Below are 25,850 nucleotides of genomic sequence, written 5' to 3'. Positions count from 1 at the left end.
CACCATCAAGAAACTCTGTAAGTCTAACGTTTTAGAGTCCCACTTAAACATACTGACTTTAAGAGACATCTCGTAGATTGTTGAGATCATATATTTGTATGTATTTGATACGTGTCCATATAAATAAAATCTCTACTTTAACTCAATTTGAAATAACCGACATTCCTCAAACTTTCACTTACGCTTCACTTAAAGATGATGCGGGATGTACGTGTTTTCAGACACTAAGCAATAAAGACGACACCATCTTTCTTCAACTTAATCAGTACAACGAGACACGGACACAAATATTATTTCCAGAGAGTCACCTACTCTGGCTCAAAAAGAAGCCCCCTGATTCAATGGGAATGAATCTTAATTATTTGTGATTTATGTCACACTGCTCTTCTGAAAAGAATTTTAGGAGGTTGATTACAGTTTTAAAGAAAAATAGTGCATCTACATATTCTAAGGGATGTTGTTTTCACATGCGGGCAACATCGTGTATGAGTGGGACTTCTAATTCCTGTGACGCCAAACATTTGCAGGGCTAATCAGGTCTGAAGGCTGACCTGCCTCAGGACACAAAGCGTATTTATAGAGATCAAACCGACGTCGAGCCATCGAATGAACGCTCTGGTCTTGCCAATAAGACCTGACAGGAAAGCCAAGGAGGCAAAATCATCTTGGTTGATCTGATCATTATGATTTTCTTTCAAAAAAGCTTCTGACTGTAGATTCTTCTGGGGAATCAAAAGAAAAGAAAAGAAGAGAAAAAAGAAAAAAAAAAGAAAAAAAAAAGAAGAAAAGGCAGGACAAATTTCTAGCTACATCTGCCACGTAGTGAAAACCAAAAAGCGTTTTTGTAAGTTGAATCCAAATGGGGAAAAAAAGGGAACCATGTGTCTAAGGAACTAATACCCGCCGAATCTGAAATTACCAAGAATGCGAGCGGCCTAGGTGGAGTCCCTTCCCCATGAAGATCTTCCGTAAGTCTACCTTCTAATGCAGAACACCTGTGAATACGTTGTAGGTAAAATTAACACAGGACCCCGGGCCAGCTAGAAGCTGATCCAGTCGGCAAGATGAACTATACTTTGGGAAGTTATGTCCAAATACACCTGTGAAGGTAATATGTTCTGGTAGCTAAGGACAGAAGGAGGTTGGATGGTGGGGATCGGTCTGTGTCTCTACTTCAGTCCAGGTAGGTGTCCTACATTCTCTGGTCTCGGTTCTATAAACAGAACTCTCCCTTAAATCCAGAGGGGGAAGGAATAAATGCCCTTACTTGATAGAAATATCATTCACTTGCGTCCAGTGCCCTTTGTTCTTCTGAGAGGACTCCTTGCCGGGAAGAAGTGGTTTGTACAAATGCTGATTCTAATCAATCGAGATAGGTTTCCCACTGGTAATTTTAAAACGAATGGCTTTTTTCAAAAGAAATTACTCTGTTGCATCTGAAACGTCCTCTTGAAAACTAACAATTTGAGTTCCTGAACCAGTAGAAGTGATAAGACCTTGGATAAATGCTGACCACCCCCCAGCCCCGACCAAGGTCGACATACACTGTAGCTTGGTGCAATGGGTTCTTGATGAGATGAGGGGTGGGCAGCCCACAAGACCAGAACACGGCACGACAGCCACCCAGGGTTCTGAGCTAGGTCCGGGTACCTTGTATCCCTGGTTGATGCCATTGATGAACTGCTGAGGTGGAGGGTTCCACAGGAACTGGATGGTTGTGGAATTCACAGCGTCCGTCTGCACATTCTGGGGGGGTGCGGTAGGCACTGTTCCCGGGCGGTCGTGGAGGACAGCAGGGCAAACAGCAGGAGCACAGTAGGGAGAAGAGAAGAGAAAGACACCCTGAGCTGCCGTTCATGATTCACAGGCAATTACGCCATCGAGAAGAGTGAAGTGTGATGAATGTTTTTGGAGGCTAATAGTGGCATCACAAAGAAAAAGAACTAGGCTATTTCTCATTTTCTTCTGGAGAATTCTTTAAGGCATAGGCGGAGAAGTGGACTGGATCATCTCCTGGGTGACGCTTTCCCAGGAATCCCGAGATAAATAGCTAATGAAAGCTTTCTCTGGTTTCTTTTTTGGTTACTTGGCGTGTGAGACTCAGGCAAGGTTTCATCTAGAAGCCCCTCCCCCTTTAGACACCACTATGTTTCAAGCCCATTTATCCTTCGTATCGAAAAAAAAAAAAAAAAAAAAGGCATCCTTTCCCATATGGATTATTCATTCATTTGGAGGCTAAATCTCTCTTGGTCTGTTACGGGACCACCATTTTGAGGATTTTCCACTCTTGCTGTCTTTCTGTTATTGACCAGCTATATACGTGCCAAATGGCCTGCCTTCCAGGAAGTCACATTCTAGGGGAGATACTCATTTGACGGATACAGGCAAATCGCTCCCTGGAGCAGGAGACTCCCGGGGCAGACTCCGTCCTAGGAAAGCACGGAAGCCTTCAAGTCAGGAGGCATCTGGACTAGGCCCAAAAGGACGGGCCTTGAGAAAGGCGCTCTCCATCCAGAAAATGGAGCACGCAAGGCCTGGTGTTTATGAAATCTCTGGTGCACTGTGAGAAAACAGTGAGCGTGGTCAAACATGGGGTGCACAGGGGCAGTGTGGCTGAGGAAGTGGATTAGGTTGCTTTGGGCATCGCCTCCTGTGCCGAACCCAGTGGTTGATCACATATACGGTAGGCAATGGGGGAATCAGAAGTGTTGTGGAAAAGGCAGTGATGTGACCTGGCGAGCCGGTGGAGGATGAGAACCCCAGCGGCCTCAAAGGAGGGGACTAGCACCCTGGGGGTGACATCCAACTTTCTGCAAAGGAAGGTTGCTTGTTTCAGAAACAAGACACAGAAACTGAAAGGATCTTTTGGCTCAAGGTAAAGAAACAAAGACCACAGTCTCCTGGCCCAGAACATGTGGGAACAGAGCATGGTCCTGTTGAAAGATCATCGTGATCTCTCATTATTCTCCTCTTGGAAAGCTCATCTCATTAGGCAGAAATAAAAACGCATAAAATTTGCCCAAGCCCCTCAACTGGGCTCTACAAGTCACACTCTCTTCCCATCTGCTCCGGACCCTGGCTGCGCTAGACCTCAGACCCTCCCTCCACCAGCCACCGAGTCCACGGTCCCGTTCCCCACTCAGCATTTGTGGATTAAAAGCGCCCGGGGGGGGGGGGGGGTGGTTGCGGTGCCTAGGATGCAGAAAGCTGGGAAAAACCTCACATCCAGGAATAAGGAAAAGCTGAACTAACTACAAAATCTTAACTTTCCTTGAGCCCACAGAAAGCCGAGGTCGACAGGACAACCCGGTGGTCTGGAACATTTTAAGAAAAGACAGGCCTCTTGACGGGTCAGAGCGTGAGGGCCGGCTCACCGGTGACACAGCAGGGCAGCACCATCGGGGACACCGTACAGCCGGGTAAGGGAAACTCAGCTAAACTTCCTAATGAGTCGCCAGCGGCCAGAGGACGGAGGGCTTGGCTGGTGCCGATGCCCAGACAAGTTCAATACGGACAGACAGATACACGAAGGAGAGAATTGCAACGGCCTTCTCGTGAGCCAGAAGGCAATGGAGTATGATATGTTTAAAGTACCGATGGGAAAACCTATCGTCCCGGGGTTCTTGTCCTGTGGAAGCATCATAAAGATGTCTTCCGGAAGACGAAAATGGAGAGAATTCATTACTAGCAGACCCGGACTATGAGAGATGCTGGGGGAATGTGCTGTCCAGTGGACACCCAAACCGCATGTCTACGTGGAGAAATGATTTCCAGACACGGTTCAAATGAAGGTAGATCTATTTCTTTCCTTGTTTTGACTCACTCTCAAACAGAGTTGACTGTTTAAAGCTACAAGAGCCGCGTTTTCTCGGGACTTGTAACGTGGGTAAGAGTGACGTGAACGGCCCCGACGGCACGAAAGGTGGGAAGGTGGCGCCAGAAGCATCTGTTGGTGAAGTTCCCACGCTATGCACGGGCTGCACTTCAAGAGAAGCTGTAATTCACTAAGGATATAGATTTTAAATTCCAGAGCAATCACTATGTGAGTTTGAAAAGAGATACAGAACAAGACAAGAGGGGGGAAAAAAAAACAATGTAGATACAAAAACAGCTAGTTAATCCCAGAGCAGGCAGGCAAAAGAAATAGAAAAGGAGGAAATAGAAAGAGGGGACACGTAGAAAACAGTTGGCAGGGGATAGATTCTAATCTCACCTGCTGAGAGTCCCATAAAATGTCAACAGTCTGAACGGAGGGATAAAGGACAGACTCCCAGATGGGTGAGGAGGAGGGAAGAAAAGGAGCCGCTGGGAGAAGAGCACCGAGCGACTGCGCTTTTCTCCCGGAAGCCGCGCTCTCTGGACGCAGGCTCAGTGCTGAGGTTTCGTGGACTGAGACTCCATACAGCCTTCCTGTCCAACGCTGTGATGTTCTCTAGAACATAACACTTGCAGAGAACTGGGATTTTGCATAAATTAAATGAGCAATGAGTTCCTGGTGTCCTCAGAGGACATCTTGCGTCTTTGCAGTGCTTTGGGGACAACATGATCATTGCCCCAAGAGGCTCGTGCTTTCCTGGTTTGGGCTGGTCACTCCAAGGTCAGCGTGTCTCTGGGGTCCACCGTGGTCTCACCACCACGGGCCCCGGGGGCCCTGGGGTGACCCGATCAAGGACGCAGTTCTGTCTTGCCCAGGCTCTTTCACCTGGAGTCACGCGAAGTCAGGAGGTAAGGATGGCTCGTACCACACCCTTGCACCGAAGCTCACGGAGCCGGACGCCCTTTCCACCCCAAAGTCACGGGACGGAGATTCTGGAGCCTCAGGTTCCTTCTTCTCACCCACCCTGGGCTCCATCCACAAACTCAGCAGTTCCCCCCGGGCATCCATAGGCTCCCTGCTGCCCTAATTACTGTCGCCGGAAATGCCTCACACGTTCATGGACAGTGGAATAAAAATCCTCTCAAGTGAGAGAAAGAGCTACAGCCAGAAAATCTTTCTCGACACAGCTTCCGATAGAGGCTGAAAGACCTTCCGGGTGGAGGGCGGAGGGCGGTGGCTGGGACCTGTCTGCAGGCTTCACAGGAGATCTGAGGGGAGCTGTGGCCTCCCACTGCTCGCAATAAGGCCTCAGGGGCATTTTCTCCCCAGATAATTAGCATGTGAAGTGTCCTCCTTTCCTGTCCCTAACTGCAGGCCTTGAAGAGGTTTGGTAAAGTGACAAGTGTGGTTTTCCACACTTCTTTTTCTTTTGTGGTTTTCCTTGCTTAAAAAAAAAAATACATTTTCTCTAGATAATTTCCCCAGCACTGAACCCAGTATGTTCTCAGTCTTAAATTCAACACAGCTTCAAGCCGTTCAGCACTGTCTCGATTCTCACAGCCAAGGACGAGGATCTCTGTCGTGAGCACCCAGCACCCAAGGGCACCGAACGACTCCGGCATGTGAAACAAAAAACCACAGGAGTTTTAGAAACAGGAATTTATCCGCTATGGAAAAGTCTGTGGTGGGATAACGCAATGGCGGGGGGGGGGGGGGGGGGGGGGGTATGGTTCTTGGAGTGGGCCAGCAGGAGGCGCTGCAGGGCCCGTCAGGCGCCTGGGATGGGCCACACCAGCGCCCAGGTTACTGCCGTCTGTCAATTTTTCAGAGTGGCAAACTGTGGTCTGCAGCCACTGAAACACTTACAACTGTTGAATTACACTCGAAAACTATACCCATGTATGCATTGCACGTCGCTAAGTGAAAAAAGCCGGTCTGAAGAGGCCACATACTGTGCGATTTCAACCGCGTGACATTCTGGAAAAGGCAAAACCACGGAGGCAGTCAGGTCGGCGCTTGTCAGAGGGGAGGGAGGGATGTGAAGAAAGTGGAGCACAGAGGATTTTTAGGGCAAGGAAACCACTCTGTGTGAGGTTATAATGGACACGGGTCACTATACTGTCATCAAAACCCATAGAGTGTATGCACCGAGAGCGAACCCTAATGTGAACTCTGGGTTGTGGGCGAGTGATTGTCAATGAAGTTCACTGACTAACAAATGCACCACCCTGGGTTGATCTTAAAGAAATTTCCTTCTCCCTCCTTCCCTTCCCTTCTTCCTGGTTAGTCATGTAAATTCAGCAAGAGTGGGTTCTTGATGGATTTCAAAATGAGTCTACTAATTTTAGAAATCGAAAAGTATTTTAAAATAATAAGCTATATAAATAAATCAACTCATTAAAGAAGACTACAGAGTTTTACTGCTCCAAGTAATTGACTTTTTGAAATATTTGGGATAGAATACACAGTTAATATTTATATGTCATGAATTTTTCAGATTTTTAGTTCTTTAATCAAATAGAAATGAATGTCAATACTGCCTATGCAGGCTTTTTTTTTTTTTTGATTTTTCAACTCAGTTCATTTGCAAACATTCCTAAGAATGCATGTAACAAAACTTTTATGAAAAGTTGATTTCTGAAGTCGTTAAGACCTACAGTCCATTTTATGTACTTTATATTTAAGTATATAATATTTATTACAACTGTTCACATCTATATCATTAACACTATTTTATATTTACAGAGACATAATTCCCCAGCATAACGAACAACTTTCTGGTTAATGGGAGTTATTAGGTCCACCTACTCCGAAAGTAAAAGAACTTTCTACCCGAGGAATGTCATGGCAATGATTGGAAATTGAGATGTGTGCTCGGATAATCTTCTCCTTCTTCAGCCAAAATTTAGTACGTGACGGGAAAGGAATGTGATGAAGTGACAATACCAGGCAGATTGCAGCAACCCCTTTCCCCAAAGCACTGATCTTACACAGAAAAGATCACAAGTGGGAAATTGCCTGTAGCTACACAATGGGAAGGAAGGGTATTTATGAGTTTGGTTGCAACCGTATCAGATCAAGTTCAAGAAGCTGGTTACGTTGTCCCGCACTTGAGAGCGAAAGCCAACAATTCTCCTGCAACCCCAGAATCACTCTTCTTTCCAGACTGAGTGCAAACTGTCAGCAACGAGTCTGAGACCGATGATGCACGGGGGATAGGAAAGGTTCTGTTCTTGAATGGCACTGTGAGACGCCGTGGATGATATGTCGGATGACCCAGAGAGAGACAAACTCAGTCCAGAACATTATTAAAGCAAAACGTCCTGAGTGACTCCTTCAAAAGAGATGGGTAGAACGTTACTTTGTTGTAAAAATACATACTCGAGTTAGATTGAGTGTCCCTGTTTGTGAAGCATTCCCTGTATTAAGCGTTATGAGGGCTCAGAGGATACACCTAGAAGGAGGTGAGGAAGTGAGGACAGCTCATGAGAAGATGCTCTTCGAGATGGCAGCTAGTGAGGCCTCGGCTGATCTAAGCTGTTGTCCCAAACTGAGGCCGAGGGACTAGGCTTTCCCATGCCCAGAGCATCGAGCCATTAGCCACAGGCTGACCATAGGAGGGGGGTCCTCTTGAGTGAAGCAGTGGGCAGTTCCAGGAGGGTCACAGCAGTGAGCCCTGAGCCTGCTGGGTGCCGGCACTGGTGATAGGCGTGTCCCCCACAGGAAGTGATCTGGGCGGGGGGCACCACAGTATACCGCACACATAGCAGACATGCTAGGAAGGACGGAATGGTCACAGTTAAATGGATGCTAGGAATAAATGTGTATTTATATGTATCAAAGAACACATTTGTAAGCGATGTATACCAAAGCCAAAAGAAGGGTATAAAGATTTTACTGCAAAATTCAATCTGAAAAGCCTGAGATTCCAGAAATCCATTGTTTCATTCACAGAGAAATTCTCCTCTGTAAGTGGTGGCCTGTAGGCCCCCCCGAATGCCGCATTGAATGACGCTGTCAGAATGGTAAATCTAATAAAATTCAAGCATGCTACAGTCCCACCTTTTTTTTGTCGTTGCTTTGTGAAAGAAAAAAAATGGCATCCCTTTTTGACAGAAGCTTTCCTTTCGAGGGATTCAAGATAACGCTACACGTCAGGCGAGGTTTGAAATATCAGCACTCATCAATCTGTGACGGAAACTTTTCTGGTTTAATGACCTGGGCTAAGTTTGTCTCTGGGCCATCTGACATGCCATCCATTTGTCCTGTGATAGCATTCCTCGAAAACGGGGACTTCCCTGTCTCCCGTTTCAATTCCAGGTGGAAGCCTATGGGCTTGTCCGAAAGAAGGGTCTTGCAAGAGTGTGTGAACTGAACAAAGCAGTTATGATCACTGTCATTAGTTTTACTGACTGGGCCTCCCTTTGAAGATTTGTTGAAGGATGAGTTATGGGCCCCAACAATGGCGTAGTTAACTGACATTTTTGAGCACCTGAGCAGACGGACACAGTGGAGAACTGCCGAGATCTTGCCGAAGTATCCTGACACGTATGGGTTCAAAGAAGAAACTCCGCGTGGTTACGGAGTTAAAAACTGTGCACTGGCGATATGGGATTGATTTTATAATTCTAAAGGAGTCAGCGTTTGAACTCTGAAGGAAAAATATTAAGACTGGCAACAGCTTCTGTGTAGATCCATAGAAATGCCCATTATTTTGAAATACTTGATATGAAAAACATTCGCTCAGAATCCAATCCGTTCACCTCATCACAAAAAAATGTTCAACATTATGTCTGTCAAAGAAATAAAAGGAAGAGCTCTTAGCCTAAAGAAATTATGCCCGTAAAGTGCAATTTAAAGAGGCTGAATTATCTGCATTCCGGTTAATGGCAAGGAAGAAGTTTCTCCTAACTGGGTGGAGAGAGTAATAAATTATCTTCAAACACGTGCGACCACCTACTTGTACAAATACTTCCTCGTCAACGGTAACTTCCACGTGTTTGAAGAGGTTAAAAGTCTGCATGCAGTCTAAATGGAGCCATCCAAGGAGTAAAACCAGATATTAAAAATGTTACGTTCATCCATCAGGTCAAGTATCTCGCTATACGTCCTGAGATTTTTGATCGGGAAGGTTTATACAAATTCACCACATAATAGTTTCCTTTACATTCTCCAAAGGTGACCAGAGAGGCTTTAAAGAAATACTATTAGGAATCCATGGACTAAAATGTATTTGAAACCTTTCATTCACTTCACTGCAGTTTTATTATTATTAATTTTCATGATTTTCATATTTTCCCAGGTTTAACTCATGGGAGTCTCGCCAAGTGGGCCTGAGTCTTTCTGACAAGTTCTCCCTGGCATTTGATAGTTCGTTTTTTTTTTTCTTTTTTCTTTTTTCTTCTCTTTTTTCTTTTCTTTTCTTTTCTTTTCTTTTCTTTCTTTCTTTCTTTCTTTCTTTCCTCTCTCCCTCCCTCCCTTCTTTCTTTTCTTTCTTTCTTTCTTTCTTTCTTTCTTTCTTTCTTTCTTTCTTTCTCTTTCTTTGCTTTTTGAGCTCTCAAGATCTCACAGGCTCACCTTATGGGATACCTGCTGGATAACTTACCTGGAAGCATCCATTTATTTATCCAAGAAAGCCCGTTTATTTCTGTGGTTCCTGGGAAGCTCAGTGCGAGGGGATCGGTTCCTATTTCTAGGCCTTTTAAAAAATTCTTTTTTTTTTTTAAAGGTAAAACATCATACTACTATTTCAAACTCAGTTTCTTTGATAAAAATCTCCATTCCTAATGACATCGACATGATACTTACTTGCTTTACCTCGTAATGCTCATGCAATTGCCTTAAAACCCAAACTCAACACCACCACCACGTGACTGCTGAAAACAGTTGTAGACCTTTCTCCCTCCCTCCCTTCTTCTTCTTTTTGGTTTTTTTTTTGCACCTAGAGTATATCCTGCTAGGGACATACAGTCAAGTGACCATGTTTTAAAGAGACCTGAAGTCACTGCTTTCTGTTTGGTTATGCCACCAATTCAATATGCGCTCATATTCATTTTTTAAATTTTTGCCTTCAGGTTTTTAGAACTTTCTATAAGTGTCTTAAAATTGAGTTTTATAAACGGATACAATAGATACATGGTGTCAAAGTTGATGGAAGCCCGGTATCTATTTCTGTGCCCCCCCTTTTCCCTGCAGGGGCTGTGCTAGGAATGCCCGCCTTCCTTTCTTACGGCTGCAGAATGGCTTCCGTGCCCGGTTTGTTCCCCCAGGACGCTGCTGACGGACGTTTGGGTAGGTCTGGTCCTTCTGGAACCTCTAGCGCTGAGCTGGACCGTCTCAGGTACGTGCTGCTCCATTTTTTTATCTGTCTCACTGGAGTAACTTTCTACAAAGCGGAGAGTGGACACTCTGCCAGTTATTGGCACTAGAAGTCCCACCCGTTTGGGGTAGAAGATGAAAAGGAATTCGCAATAGTTTTAAACGAGACAGGTAATTTCCATTTTGAAATGTCTGACGCTTTCGGAGATTATACAAAGACTTTTTTCAAAATCGTTTCATAGCGAGCTACCAAGGTAAGCCCCTCCCCCTCCCCAAATCCGTGCCGTGTGGCTCCCGGAGACGAGGACACTCACCACCTCACCGCCCTACAGCCAGGGAAACCCAGATACCAGAAGCGTACCTCGTCGTCAGGTCCTCCGGCTTCTCCCGTGAGGTCCCCTGCGGCGGTAGGGTCCGGTCCAGACCCTGCGCTGCCTTTACTAATCCTGTCTCTTCAGTCTTCAGCCTGGAGCTCCATTTCTCCTCGACTCTCGTGGCCTGGACATCTTGGGATATTTATTGCAGGCTCATCTGTCACGTCAGTTTGTGTTCGTCCGATGTTTCTTCTCGGTTAGGCTCCAGCTATGGATCTTAGGAAGGAGGAGCACAGCGGTGTGCTCCGTTCTCCCCTCGAGTCCTCTCTGCACGATTGTGATCTGTGCCATCGCCGGGGAGGTTCCCTGTAACCACCTGCTGCCAGGTTGGGCCTCAGCAGAGTTATCCTTTCCCCCTGTAATCCATACACGCTTTGGGAGGAGATACGGGGACCCTCCTCCCACTAGTCGCGGCATCCAGGGTCGGGCGCCAATCGACCTCTCCGTGTTTGTATCACGCTGCATTCTCAGTGAAGAAGTGTGCCCCTCTTTCAAGCCTTATCACAGAATATTGTCAAATGTTCACATTTTGACCAAAATGACAGGCGAGAAATGGTGTCTCTGTGTAGCTTCACTCTGTGCTCCTCTCATTGGTAGAAGGGAGCATCTTCTCACGGGGCTAAGGGCATTTGCGCTGCTGTTGATTCTATTTTCTTATTTCTTGACTTCTTTCTTTCGCATACTGGTCTATTACTTCTCTCTTTTAGAGGCTCTTGACAGAGCTTAATGTGCAGCTAATAACTTGTCTGGGAGATAATTTTGTCTGCTCTGTATCTTTCCCCCCTCTGCTTATTGTATTTTTTGGTATACAGAATATTTTAGCTATTTAAACACTTTATGTAGTCAAATTTATCATTTTTTTCCATTTATTGCTTCCAGATTGTGAGTAATAGAGAAATTCCCCCCCCCCCCCACACACACACACACACACTTCTAGATCACAGGGGAATTCACTGGTTTTTCTTTTCTGGTACTTCTGCGGGTTCCGTTTTTAATATGGACATCTCCGGTCTGTTTGGAATGCACCCTTGAATTCGGTGCAGGGAGTGGACCCGGCTTCGTCTTTTCCCACAGAGGAATCCACTTATCTCGATACTACTTATCAAAAAGCCGGTCTCTGTTTACCCTTGCAAGATGCCACTTCTACTGGGTACTAAATTTCCACGTGCAACCGAGTCCATTTCCGGATTTCCTACTCCATTCCATTCACGCACCAACCCCACACCTGGGTAGGCACCCGAGGAGGTACCGAGGCATGGACACGTACTCCAGTACGTACAGTCGACTCGGCATCACGGTTCTGTTCGATGACATTATGACAGCCGGAGTTCTGTCAAAGAATCCTTCCTCTGTGAAGCTTCGTAGAGGCAAGGGCCATACAAATGGCCCTACTGGCGGTGCAGACAGAGGAGGAGAGGAAAGGGCCACCGAGGCCACGTGGTTCACCCACGGCACCCAGATGGGTGGCCCCTCAGCTACCGTCGGCACAGCTTCCAGCTCCACGTTCCCGCCGTTCCGGTCGCGCTGAACCCCTGCCGTGTGTGGCAAAGAGGCTTTCCCTCATGCTCGACTGAAACCTCTCCTTCCACGACTTCTGACCAGTGATGCCCATCTGCCTCCTGGGTAAAGTGTCCCCCCCACACACAGCTGTTAGACTATTTGAAAATCACAGGAATGTCCGGTTGGGCTTTACTACTATGGGCCAAGCGGACATCCTGTTTCTCTGTTTCCCATGCGGCAGGATTGAGGGAGCACTCACTGCCCACTCTATACCGGTCTCCTCCTCCGAGAAGCCTTGGTTTTCTCCCCACCCCTCACGTTGAGGCACCTGGAGCCGATCTCAGTGCTCCAAGTGCCCAAATGGCATCCAGCCAGACAGGATTCCTTGGCACTGCGATCTGCCTTGATGCGGAAACATACGGTCTGTACAGACGAAGATTATGGTCTCAGTCCTCCTCGGGTCTGCGTTCGTCTATCCCCTGAGACTTTCTATGGTGACTGTTGGCAAGTCCTGTCTCCCCGTCTTGTTGTCACATGACTGGGGTGTGTGTGCGTAACTGAAGTATTTTCCCTCATACCTTTCACGTCCCAACTTGATTTCTTTTATGTTCGGTTTGATTTCAACCATCAATCTAAGAAAGCAATTTATTTTTTACTTCTGATCTGGGGATAGAATACACGAATTATCCCCTCTGAGCCGTGACCCCTGCATATTTGATGCGCATGCCATCTCTGTTCCCTCCAAGTCGCCAGTAGAGGTGCTGACCAAGAAAAGCCCGGAAGAATGATGGGTTTTGCGTCTGGAGTTATCCTCCAAGTGGTGGTGTATCAGGCAAGTTGCACTCTTTGGGTGAAGCCAAGCCCTGGGAACCCATCGAATTATTCTGTCATCCAATCTGTATTTCCCCATCTTGGCCACAAAGGTGCTTAGTGAGTGAATTAGAAAATGAATGAATGAGTGGGAATCAAGCTACAGAATGACTATGATATTTGGATCTATCAACTCAGTAACCCTCCTCCAAAAGGAAATGAGGTTGGTGGGATGTGGTTCATTCTGAATGACCAAAGGGGACTCCTAGTGACTGCTTCCTGACAATTATAGACTCAGGTCTCTCGATTCTTCTTTGAAGTGGAACCTGAAGTCCTGTCCTCTAGCGAGTGTTTTTATAGCTTCGTGTACACATCTCCTCTCTATCCTTAATTTCTCAACAGAATTTCTGTTGAATGTGTTCTTCCTATCCTTTCTGACATGAAACTCATCCCTTGTCACAGTCTATTGTTCGAACACAAATCCCATTAACCTTGACAGGGAACAGATCAAGCCACAGGAAAAAGGTTACTAAAACATGATCAGCTACTTGACTTGTCTGAAGTGTAGCCTCACCTTCTTAGAAAATGCTGAAGACACAAGTGTGGAAGAGAGGCTCTTCTAGATTCTGGTCTCCTCCAAGCACCCGTGCATTATTCTCGGTGGCTGGTCGTGGTCCACACAGCTCACTCACCCTAATTTGCCACTGACCACTGCCTGTATCTTCCTTTCTTTTCCGAGTCATGACCTTTACCTTAAGGAAGACTTCAGCCTCCTACCCAACCATCAGAGTTTCTAAACCACAGCTGAGATTTCCTGTGAGACACACCATGTTCCTGCGTTCCCCACAGCGCGTGCCCTGGTTCATGGGAAGAACCACTTTTCTCCAGCTGACGGTACTGACCCTCCCCGGGCACGATCCCCCTTTCTTCGAAAATGCCAGAGACATAAATATGGAGAGACTCACAGCGTTCATGGTTTCGGCCCTCTGCTACCTACCAACCTCCAGAGAAGTGAGTCTCAGATCAGAGTCACCAGAATCATCTGGGGGCTTCTTGAAACACAGACGGCAGGCCTCGCCCCCAGACTCTCTGATCCAGTGGGTCTACGTGGCCTGAGGATTGCATTTCTAACAAGTGGTGCAGGGACCCGACTGAGAACCACTGCTCTGCAGTTTCTTTTCTGCCATTTTCTCTTTCCTTCCCTCCCCCCATCCTCCCCGTGACGATCACCTTTCATTTCATTTAGAGCCGGTTAATTGGTTGGCAGAAGACCCCACTCCTGTCCTCACGAGCCTCTTTGCCACCTTTCCTGCCAGGAACGTGTACTGTTATTTCCAGCCCAGAGAACCTGAGATTATGCTGGGCGAGCAATTTTCCCGAACCATTCTCTGCAGCTGAAAGGGTATGTTTCATTCAAGTATTCAAACAATATTATGCAAATTGCGCAAGCTGATGTGCAACACCCTTGAGTAAATTCCAGCCTAGCGTTACAATTCATCTTGGCTTCCGTCTACACAAATGGCAGAATCGGTTTAAACTAACGGCCATTCTAAACGAAACTCTGCTGACCATAGAGCTATCTGATGTTTTGGAGACGCACAACATGTCAGATCAAATGAAGAAGGTGACACCGGGAAGTACCAGCTCAGAGATTCACGGTGCCTCGTGGGACAGGGGACACGGGCGTCCGGGCTTCTGTGGGAGGAAAATGACTGACTTCTGCACCCTGCTTATTAGCCCCATCAGACTGACGTAAACCCAAGCGAAGAGTGCCAAGCATCCCAGGGACGATGCTGTAAAATTAGCTGAACTTAGCACGGAATGAAATCACAGTGCTTTGCCCAACACAGTTTTTATCTATTAAGGTAGCACCACCTTATCTGTTAGAGATAAACTGTGAAACGCAGTGTGTTATTGCAATAACGGCTCACCCTTCAATGCCCTCAAAAGCGCCGTCGTTTTTCCCGGTCGGTGAGCACCTGGCGTGAGGCCATGCGGGGCCCACCTTGCCTGGGAAGGAGTCTCCTCACTTTGGATCCGCTGGCCGGGGCGGGAGCTCCCGGCAGTGCCTCTGCGCCGTGCAAGGGCACACGGGTCTTCCGTCTTCACCACAACTGCGCACTCCCTTTTTCATTATCCATTATCCTTGGAGTAGATGATATCAAATCCTAAGGGCTGCAGCGTCTAGAGCCAGAACTTGGTGGGGATTCGTGGGCGTTGACTCTTCCGGGCAATTCCCCAGAATTAAATGCACATGCCTCTCAAAGAGGGGAGCAGCAAGCTCGTTATGTGGAAGAATTATTGGCTACGCAGTGCTGCACGGAAGTCTCTATTGCCATCTTTGTGGCGGGTGTGATGGTTAATTCCAGATCGTTACAGGCCGCGGACAAGTTCTTGGGTTGTTATGGTTCTTGCCGTTTTGAGACACCGGAATGTTCTCACTGCATTAAACATCGCTAATGCGTTATTAGGGGGACAGATCTTGGATAAATAAGCTCAGGTCTCTTTTAATGACCTGAATAAAAAAATAGCATTTTAATACTTTAGAAGTTGTGTGTGTCCCTTTCTGAACTTATTTTCCCCCTTATTTATTTCGGGACCAGTTTTAGGCTGGAGGGGCATAGCGTGTGAGGTCAAGCAGGCAGGCACTGGGCTTTCCTTCGAGCTCCTGAGACCAGAAGAGGCAGGAGGGGAGGGAAGGCATCACGCTGGATATGGAGAGTAAATTGAGACAGCACCGGAAACTAACATAGAAACAATCAGCGTCTGTCTTCAATCAGACATACATTTATGCCTTGTCTATTTACATACCAGGCATTGTGCTTGGATTTGGAGATACAGACACAGACCCCGCCCTCGAAGAGCCCCCAGGCTTGTAGGGAAGACCAGTCTGTACATGACCAAACAATATGCTGGTCACAGCAATTTAAGACCGGTTCGATTTTTCCCTGTGTCTTCCTGTGGCAACTGAAGGCCAAGTCTTACCCTGGGAAGCCCTCCTCCCTCACGAGGTCATCTGCGCAGATCCAGGGGCTGGAACCCTCCTACAACTCCTGGATCGTAGCTCTGCGCCCAGGCCCGTTGCCTGCCGTACCCCCGCTCGGATCCCTGTTTGGGCTTTCATCGTTGGCTGCGGTGGCCTCTCCCTTGGGGACCCTGGTGCGTCCTACAGGCCAGTGGAGGGGCCTCTTCTGAAAGGGACACGGGTTCAGCTCAACCAAACGCCCTGTGTTGCTCGAATTCAGTGGTTTTCAAACTGCAGGTCTCCCAACGCACTAGCAGACCAGGAAATCAATTTAGTGGCCGTGGCCAGCATTTATTAGAGAACCCGAGAGTGAAACGGAATGAAACAGGATGGCAAATATCAAAGAACACCACACAGTGTAGGGGGGACTACTGTCGCACGAGCCTTTTGTTTCAGCTGTGTGTGTGTATGTGTGTGTGCGTGTTTGTTCATGTGTGTATCTGCGTGTGTGTGCACGTGTCCTGGGTTTCAGTGTGAAAGACATTTCCTCTTGTGGACTACACACCCACCTGCCACTCATCCACGAGTGACGTGAGATCTTGCTTCTTTTCTGTATTCAAGCTGCACCGGAAATCTGGAAGTAATTTCTGTCCATGGGTGATGCGTGCAGAATGAGAAAAGGAGTGCTAGGTTTTCCCCAGCATTTCCCAGCCATGTGACTTGGGGAAAGTGAGTTACCTCTTGGAGCTCCCGTTTTCCTCTGCGGAATAACAACAGACACCTATCTCTGTCCGGGGGGCAGGGTGGGCGGGGGGCGATGACCAAGGTGAGGCACGGAGCACAGGTGCGCAGGATAAGACAACAAAAACTGGTCGGGGGTGGCTTCCTCCAAAATGCTAGCTTCCTCTTCTTTTCTTTCCGGAAAATTCTAAAAGCCTGAATTAAGCCCAATCCTGATGGAACATCCCACATCATTTTGTTCAGTTCTTAGTGTTTTAGGTGACTCTGGGAGAATCTGGAACATTATCCTATTCTGTAGGCACAGCCTGCGGTCTAGAAAATCTTAAGGATTGAGAAACAAATCTTTTGTGCAATGTCATTTATGCCACATTGAGAATTTCCCAAGAGGAGGTACGAATGGAGCTTGCAAACAGAGTGTTCATTTATAATCCTCACTTTAGAAAACCCTTCAAAGCCCAAGTGAACATTTAGGGGCTTTTACTAATGTTTTAGAAATGTGGATAACCAAATGTTTTTTCCATTTCTCTTTAAGTATGAAATATTTCCCTTTCATTAGAAGGTAATGTTCCAAAACCAGAATAAATCATTATAGCGCAAAAATACCTGTTCAAGGAAGAAAAATGATAAAGAAATAAAACCAGAAAAAAATTAAAACCTGGGTGTGTTCAAAATGATGATGTATAGTATCATTTGTCTTTGGACCCTTTATAGAAAAGCCGCATCTGCATTTTTATGAACACAGTGAAGAAACGGACGGAAGTTCGCGGGTCTAGGCTGGCATATTTTGGGACCCAGCCAGCATCTCTCATGCTCCAGTAGTGCGTAGGATTCCACGCTCAGGGTCACCTGAGGACTTCATGGTCACACAGTATCTTCACGGGGCTTTCGTGGGTAGTTGCAACATTTTTAACAAAGCCTGAATTTGGGAACCAAACATCGCGTGAGCCTTGAATTTGGACCACTCACTGCTTCAAGTGACTACAGTACTTTCTCTCTCCTACTAAATGATGGGAAGGTTGCTGAAGTTGACACTGGCAGTAAGAACAATGCTGGTAATTACACTGGGCATTTAGTTATGCAGAACTTACACGCTAAGGCTTTTTCTACTTGCAACCGAGAACATATTGATTTCTGGAGCATTTTGAAAGAAATTCCTGAGTCAATTTAAGTTCGCTTCCATTTCATTTTGGGTAATCACACTGGAAATTTGACGAGCGGGTTCCGCGTTTGCTGGAGTTTTGGTCGCAGCTACTGGGACAGGAGGGACCTTTCCTCTCACCCCTTGGAAAGTTCATGTGGCTGTGACTGTATCAGAATTTTGCTGCCCGATTGGTAAGTTAATAAGTCGCATTTTAAAATGCCTGGAGCAGAAAAGGTCACGGAGGCACTGCTAATAAAATCTATTCAGTGAGATTGGCAGACAGTGGATGGGGTGGGGGTATGAAGGGCAGGGGAAGTGAGAAAGTTTATATTAAATAATCCTTGTGTGTCCAAGGTGTTAGCCCATGCTGAGAATAGAGAGAACCAAGGTAGGCCCCAGACGTTTTTAGCAGATCTCAGTAATAAACGGGATTGAAAAGAAAAAGGGGGCATGTGACAGGGGAAAGGTGGGTTCACATTTCTTCAAGGATCCATACCACACTGTGCTGAACTCAAGGCACAGATGACTTATTTTCCTTCGAGAGCTTCCATAAAGAAAAGAGACTCGAGACCAAAGACGTGTGCCCAGCAACACGCGGGTGCCTGCCCCCGGGGCAAGCGCTGACCGATCTTTTCAGGTCAAGGGCTGCCTGTGCGCCCTTGACTCTGCTCCCTGGGGCCGAGGCTGCGACATTTGGGAGTTCTCTTTGAGAATGACTGTGCACCATGTCACATGCAGCCTCACGTCGGCGAGCCGCACCAGCTCTTCCTGGCGTTCTGATGCCTTCTCAAGAGGAGCGAAATCCAAAGAGCTTATTAAAGTTGGGACAAATTACATCTCATTTCCCCTGACGGGTCAGGCTTGCCGCTTGGCTGAGGGGAGGAGGAAGAACCAGGCGGGCTGGCCGGAAGCCTTATTCTTCCCGAGGCGGGGCGTTTCCAACTGTTCCCATGGCGTCCTGATGGACTCCAGAGTTATGTGCGTATACGTTCCAATAACTTTCCAAATTAGGCTGACAAATAATTAATTCTATGAGTTATTCTCCTCCCCTCTAATATGCAGACATTTAAATTATTCTCTTTGCAGCTTCAAGGGCCAACTCAGGCCTGCAGGCTTTCTCTACATGCGGCACCAGCAGCCGGGGGCACCCCAAGCCCCAAGCTCACCGACAGGGGCTCCCAGGGGCAGCAAGCATGCTCAGCTGGTGCCCAAACAGACCACGAGCTGAGGGTCTGAGGCCAAGGGCCTGGGGAACTGTGGAGCCGCTTGCTGCTAATTCTTAAGTGGGGGGTTCCCAAGGATCGTGGGGCTCTCTGCATGCGGCTGGCTGTGAGACAGACGATCGAACAATTTTATATCTAGAACTTGCATATCCTCTGGGTTTGACTCCGCAGCAGGAGTCACTGCAAAGAGCGAGGCAGAAACCGCCAGCTACCCTCTACTATCTGTCCCCCCTTCCTTTCTTAGCAACAGACAGAAATGTATCTGGCGGAAAGAGCACCTTTCCGGGCTTCTGGCATGGAGATATTCGGTGAATTGTAAGCATGAGTCAGCAGTAGGTAGGACTTCTAAGAAAGTTCGCCAAAGGCAAACATACTTGCATATGTGGCCACAAGGTGTACCCCTGTGCCTTCCTCATAGAATGTGGACGCGACCGCTGGCATCCCAGCAGCTAATGTGCAACCATGAGGCAAACGCTAAAGATGGCAAAGTGAAAAGAAGGAGCCTGACCGTCTGGTGACCATGGAGCTGCCGCTAAGACCCTGTGCAGCTGAATGCCCACTCTTGGGGAGAGAAAGATAAAAACCCACCTCTATTTTGTTTTAAGCTGTTATTTTGGGTCTGTTTCTAGCAGCTGGACTCCATTTCCAACCACTACAGACAGCTGAGCCCCAACACCTCTGATGTGGCCCTACCATGTAGATCCCAGTAAAGCCGCTCTTTACGTCGATGGCATCTTCCTCTGTCTCGACTGCAATCCGAAGCATGCTCGCAACATGGGTCTTGTGGATGAATGGGGGTGAGCACACATCAGTGATGCTGCTTTCTTCTGCAGCTCACTCTTATTTCACAAATGTTAGTCTCTCCTCGCCGCCTCGGATGCAAGTCCCAGGTCTGACTCTGTGTTGGGTGTGTTCCCTACTCCTGCTCCGTGCCACAGCCCATCACTGCGCACACAGTAGGCACACGCATCAGTGCCACAGCCCGTCACACAACGCTGAGCACACAGTAGGCGCACAGATCGATCTTGAGATTTTACTATCAGCAGAGAGATTGCGCCCGTTTCTTTCTGAACGACTGCGGCTGCAGAAACATGCAGATACGGTAGGTTCCAGGCACTGGGCGTTGCCACAGAAGGAGGAACAAGAACAACCTGAGCATCCAGGACACTGGCTAAGAGCTCAGGGCTCTCAAGGCCTTTCTCTCACAAGGAGTCAGGGCAGATGAGCTTGAGGCTCGGAAAGGTTGATGTGCTTCTGGAAGGCAGGTAAGTAGTAAATGTGGAGTCAGGCCCTGATGGACTAGAAGAAGGGGCTGTTTCTGGGGGTCAGCAGACAGACAGATGTGTGGGAGGACAGCTCACAACCCTAAATTATTCACGGCCCCTCACTGTGGCCATTTTCCTTTCTGATGCGGCCCCTCCCAATCAGATCACTTTCTCTCTGGTTTATTCTGCCCCCACTCCAGACCAGCTTCCCCGCCCCCACTCCTCGGTTCTTTCCAACTGCAAGTCTAAATGCTCTCTTACTTGTGTCCTGTCTCGGTGGGAACATTGGTTCCGGGACAGAATTTACCGGTTCCCTTTTGTTCGGCTGGGGGTGGCTGACCAGGACGCTCCCGACGACGGGGGCCGGACGGGAGCAGTGTGAGTGCACACGCTGTAGGGCCGCTGCCTCCCCTGCTCGTGCCCTCTCCTGATACCTGACAAGTGCCACGGCCAAGCCCAAGGGACAGTTATGCCAACACTGGTCAACAAGGGCTCCACCCTGATTTGTCCTGGGGCTGAGGCTTGCCCCTCACAGGAGGGTCAGGCTCAGAGGCTGTCGAACGCCTGAGAAGCTCTGTCCAGGGACCAAGGGACAGACGTAGGGTTAGGAGTCGGGGAGGGTCTCGAAACACAAGCATAGGGTCCTTTCCCCAGGGCGTTAGTCACGTGAAGCACACAGGAAGAGTAGGGACCACACGTAGGGAAAGGGCTGCAGGCGCGAGGGAGGACAAGGGTGCCGTGCTGCCTGCGTCCATGCTGAGGTGAGGAGGGCACAACATCAAAGCAGAAACGCCCGCAGCGAGGGGAGGTGTGAGTCACGACCTTGGCCCCTGGGTGCCCTGTGACCTGCAGGGGCCCCGGGCTCTGGGCTCCAATGCCAGCCATCCAACGCCCAGACGAAGAGAAGAGGACCCAGCTGCCGAGCCAAGATACAGACGGGAAAACTGCACACGGCATATTCAGGAACTTGGGCTCAGCAAGAGTGAAGAAAAAGACGGACACTGGGAACCACTCTTGCACAGAGAGCTAATGGGAGTCCCGCTCGCACCAGGACGAGGAAAGCAACTCCTTCCAGGGAGCTGAAGCAGCCTCAGTCAGCTTCTCCATCCGGACGATCACCGCATCCAGAGGTGGGAGCCTGCCCCGCCGGCCCCGCGCCCCGGCATTTCAGACCAGCTACATCGAGCCGGCCAGCGTTCAGCTTGCTTACGCGTCAGTGGTTACATCGGACCTGCCCTGTTCTGTCCTATCCCCGCCAGCGAGCCGAGGAAGCAGCTGGGCACCCCCGTTCACACTCCAGCGACCCAGGGACAGGTGCATCTCGTGAGCGTCCTCTGCCCCGCTGTCTCGAGGCACACGGAGGGAACAGAGGCAAAGTATTTTGAAAACTATGCAGCACCACCCGAAAGCGCCAGCCACGCCCTCCTCGTGGCCTGCGTCACAGCAACAGGGAACTCACTGGTTCACAGCCAGACCACGTGCCCTTCCGTCTGGAGTTGCTGAGGCCGCGGGGGGCCCCCAGCTCACGCGCACAGCCGCTGACGGGTTGGCCTTCCTAATACAGCATTTTGCTCATGTTGCTCCTGGCCCTCAACCTTTTTTTTTTTTTTTAATTTTTTTTTTCAACGTTTATTTATTTTTGGGACAGAGAGAGACAGAGCATGAACGGGGGAGGGGCAGAGAGAGGGAGACACAGAATCGGAAACAGGCTCCAGGCTCTGAGCCATCAGCCCAGAGCCCGACGCAGGGCTCAAACTCACGGACCGCGAGATCGTGACCTGAGCTGAAGTCGGACGCTTAACCGACTGCGCCACCCAGGCGCCCCGTGGCCCTCAACCTTTAATGGCTCCCAAGTACGAGCCAAACTCTAGGGCTGAAGCTCTCCTCAGCTAGGTGGGGATCTGCCCCTCCATGCCCCGCACAGGACCCGAACACACCAGTAAGAAAATGAAGCAGTCCTAGTTAACAGTAATAGGCGATTCTTAATAGCAAATTCATTATTTTAAGTATTTCTAAATCTACTGTCATTAGGTAGGCGAATTAAAGCAAACATTAATTGTCCAGGTACTTAGCCGTCTCCATTTTCCGGTGAGTAATCGAGACTCACGTGCGGACGAGGAGGTCCTTCCCGGCTGTCTTGCATGTTAAGTATTTCCGCCAGGCACATATTTCACCATGGAGACAGAACTGACTTAATTTATAAAGGAGGCTTTAGGGACTTACGGACGACGAGAGACAGCCGATCGATCAGGGGTGATGATAACGGTACGCAATATCAAGGAACATGAGGTCTCAGGCATGATTTGGGGAGAGAAGTGGGCAGTTAGGAATATCATCATTTGAAAAAGGTCAAGGCCTGGCGGCAGTAAAAATGCCTAAGCAAATAAACCCACACCCGTTGAGTCGGGAGAGGCTAAAAGTGCAGAACGGGAAGAGCTGTCAATTTTGTGGGGAAACTGTTATCCCCAGGCAGGGACTGGGGCACCAAGACAGGGTCCGTTTTCTCCTGCTGGGAGCACCGACAGTGGACGGTGCTTCCAAATGCCAGCGCTCCCTGGGGCTGAGACCCGGGTCCTCTAGAAAACAGTTGGGGGCTCAGCCATAAAACGAGGGGGTTGGGTCGCAGCATATGAAGGCAAGACCCCACTGGCTTTACGACATCCTGACTGGCCGTTTTCGGAAGGGTGCTGTGGGGAGGAGTTTTTACCCACCTAGTAAATTATTTGGCTTGTATAACAGAAAAAGAACTCCCCCCCCCCAAAAAAAAGGCACACCGAGTTGCAAATTCCATTACCAATAATCATAGTGCATTACTAAAACCAAAATTCTAAATAATCGTTCTCTTTGGAAAACGCTCTTGGTATCACATGGGACTCCACGGCCAGCTTTACCATGTAATATACCATTATTCCATTTAGAAAAAAGCAATTCCACAGATCTTTCTGAGAGTAAGTGGACTAACTAAAGGATGTGTGTGGATACTCCCTGGCCTAAGTGCCCAGAAGAAAGCATCTGGAACGTTCTCTGTGTCCCTTCTACAGTATTGCGATAGTTGAGGAATAGAGAGACTCAATGACAGGTGACGAATTCCCTTCTTCTTGCCCCCCGGAGGACCAGGTCCTTCATCTTTATCTCTAATTTTTTTTTTACATGTATTTATTTTTGATAGAGACAGAGCGCAAGTGGGGGAGGGGCAGAGAAAGAGGGAGACCTAGAATCCGAAGCAGGCTCCAGGCTCCGAGCCGTCGGCACAGAGCCCGATGCGGGGCTCGAACCCACGAACCGCGAGATCATGACCCGAGCCGAACCCCCTCATTTTATGGCTCAACCGACTGAGCCGCCCAGGCGCCCCTTTCATCTTTACTTCTAACGTGCTCTCGTCAAACTCGACGTGCCCTGCTCCCCGACAGAGACCGTGCAACCTCGCGGAAAAGCAAGCTTACCTCCTTGTAGGGTGTACTCAGTCACGGCCCTGCTGAAGACTCCCAGGCCCGCCCCGTTGTAAGCTGCCACCTGGATTTCATACTGGGTCCAGATGATCAGCTCGGTCACCAGGCAGTAGTTGACCTCCGGGCTGGTGATGTTCCGCTGCTGGTGCTCCCCGGGCAGGCCGGCCAGGCGGTACCTGCATCGCAATGTGGAGAGACGGCTGGCACCAGGATGCGGGGGTACCCGCATGGATTCCACGCAGTTGGAGGGAAACGGAGTCAGTGAACAAGAGTGAAGCCAGAGGTCAGCCCCAGACAACACCGCTTCCTAAGCCAACCCCTCAGACGCGGTGTCACTGAATCTCACAGCGATTATGAGCTCTGGGCAAAATGGAACCGACTGTGTTGCTGTGGAATGCAACTGTGTTACGGTTAAAGAAAAATTATAGCTTTTTAGTGTGAGTCGCCTGGGGGGCGCGGTGACTTAGCACCAGAAATTCCAGGCACGGCTCCCGTGTCGGGTGTTGCCGTCAATAACGATTGTGGAGGGACAGCTTTCCTCCCGTGGTCCTGAAACGTGGGGAAAAGCAGAGAGGCGGGCGGCCCGCTGCCTCTCCCGTCTAGGGTTTCTAGATTTGTTCACGCAGCCCCAGAACCAGAACGAGTGGCTTTCGGTGGTGTTCCCACGTCTAAAATACTGGCCGCATGCTGAGGTGGATGGGCTGGGCTGTTCGTTAGGGGGCCTTCGTGGGCGAAACGGGCGCAGGGTTCCGTGTACGGCTCCCGATGGTGGCGGGGCTGGCTGCGGTCGTCAGGCTGCAGCACACAGAGCGGAATTCTTGCGGCGTGCACCTGACCCTAATACAGTGCTCTACGCCGATTTCACCCGTGTTCCAGAAGGAACTGTGTGGAACAAGCGGAATACTTTGCACGCTGCATCTGCCTTCCAAAGTCACATGCACGACTCGGGACTTAGAAAACGTATAAATTAGGCAATTGCCACGTGTACTACCCAAGGGCTTTTGTGGCATTATTTGGGGTAGCGAATGCTTTTCACAACTTGGTTTTTAGAAGTGCACTGGTTCCCCAGGGTGGAGTGCGGGGGCGGGTAGCGGGAGACAGTGCCTTGGCCGTCACATAGCTCCCGAAGCCTCCAGATCCTGTCCGAGCAGCGGCTCTTGGCTCGGGAAGATGTGGCTTTGTCTGACGAGAGGGAGAGGGTGAGGGCTGAGGGGACACAGGGCGAGAGGACTCTTGATGGCAGGTTGGGGCCACGGGCAGAGCGCCTGGGCACAGAGGGGAAGGCCCAGCAAGGCTACTGCCGTCGGTGGGGGAGGGGAGAAGAAACCCAGAATCGAGGCCCTTCAAGGGAAAACAGAGCTCTCCAAAGAGGATGAAAGCACAGAGACTGCAACATAAGGTCCTTCGAGAAAATCAGGACTTTCCGAGGGCAGCCTTTCAGCCACAGACCATGTGTGCAGGTGAGGCCCGTGCAGTGGGAAAAATACAAGATCAAGAACAGGCAGAACCGGAATAGTGAGAAGGTCCCAGGCCACCTCCTGCCTTCGCCTGAAAGGAGGTGCAGCTCGCCTGGCCAGAGGCGTGGGGGACGGACACTGCTCCCGTGATGGGCAAAAACAGGGGCCAGTGCCTCACACCGCATTTCTGCTTTCCTATTCCATCCACTTCTGACACCGACTGACTTGATATTCCTTTACTGAACTACCTGCGTCCCAGCGGGGGTTAAGTTCATTTATGTAACATCACGGCCTTCAAGGCAGCGGCCCATGGGGACACAGGCATGGCATGGGATAACCCACAAGCCAGGTACTCCCACTCAAATTCCCCATCTACAAAATAAACAGCACCGAGACGGTGAGAGAGCCATTTGGAAGAAGGCAAGGATTGGCTCCACGGCAGCACCAGGGCACCCTGGCGTGTGAATGGCACCCAGGACCACTCATAATAACCAATATGGCACATACCGGGCAGTCACTTGAGAAGATCTCGTTAATGTGGAGGCATCTCTACGCATGACACATTCCAGGGAAAAGCAAAGACGTGAGCTCCAGAAGGAGCTGGGAAGACGACTGATGAGCTGGGCGGCCTCAAGCAAACTCTTAACTTCTCCGAACCTTGGTTTAGAACTCCCGGGAAGGACATAATAATGGCCTTCCGCTGGGTTTTCGCAAGAATAAAACCAAACGATGGACACAAAGGAGACGTGACACTGTGAAGCACCCTGTAAGTGTTTCTGGTTATGAGAAC

General features: G+C 49.1%; 1 protein-coding gene across 2 annotated transcripts in view; it reads right to left on the bottom strand.

The window, feature by feature from the left end:
• SDK1 (sidekick cell adhesion molecule 1) overlaps positions 1-25,850 on the bottom strand; it is a 597,942-nt gene that overhangs the window by 154,174 nt on the left and 417,918 nt on the right. For both annotated transcript variants that reach the window (XM_047838939.1, XM_047838940.1), the window contains exons 17-18: positions 23,598-23,779; positions 1,651-1,766 (exon numbers count right to left, since the gene is read on the bottom strand). In XM_047838939.1, coding sequence (XP_047694895.1) covers positions 1,651-1,766; positions 23,598-23,779 — 298 coding nt within the window. The remainder of the gene's footprint in view (positions 1-1,650; positions 1,767-23,597; positions 23,780-25,850) is intronic.

This window comes from Prionailurus viverrinus, chromosome E3 (genome assembly GCF_022837055.1).
Source record: "Prionailurus viverrinus isolate Anna chromosome E3, UM_Priviv_1.0, whole genome shotgun sequence".
Taxonomy (NCBI): Eukaryota; Metazoa; Chordata; class Mammalia; order Carnivora; family Felidae; genus Prionailurus; species Prionailurus viverrinus.
The sequence above is the reverse complement of the archived record's forward strand: the minus strand, read 5'-3'. Positions and strand labels throughout refer to the sequence as shown.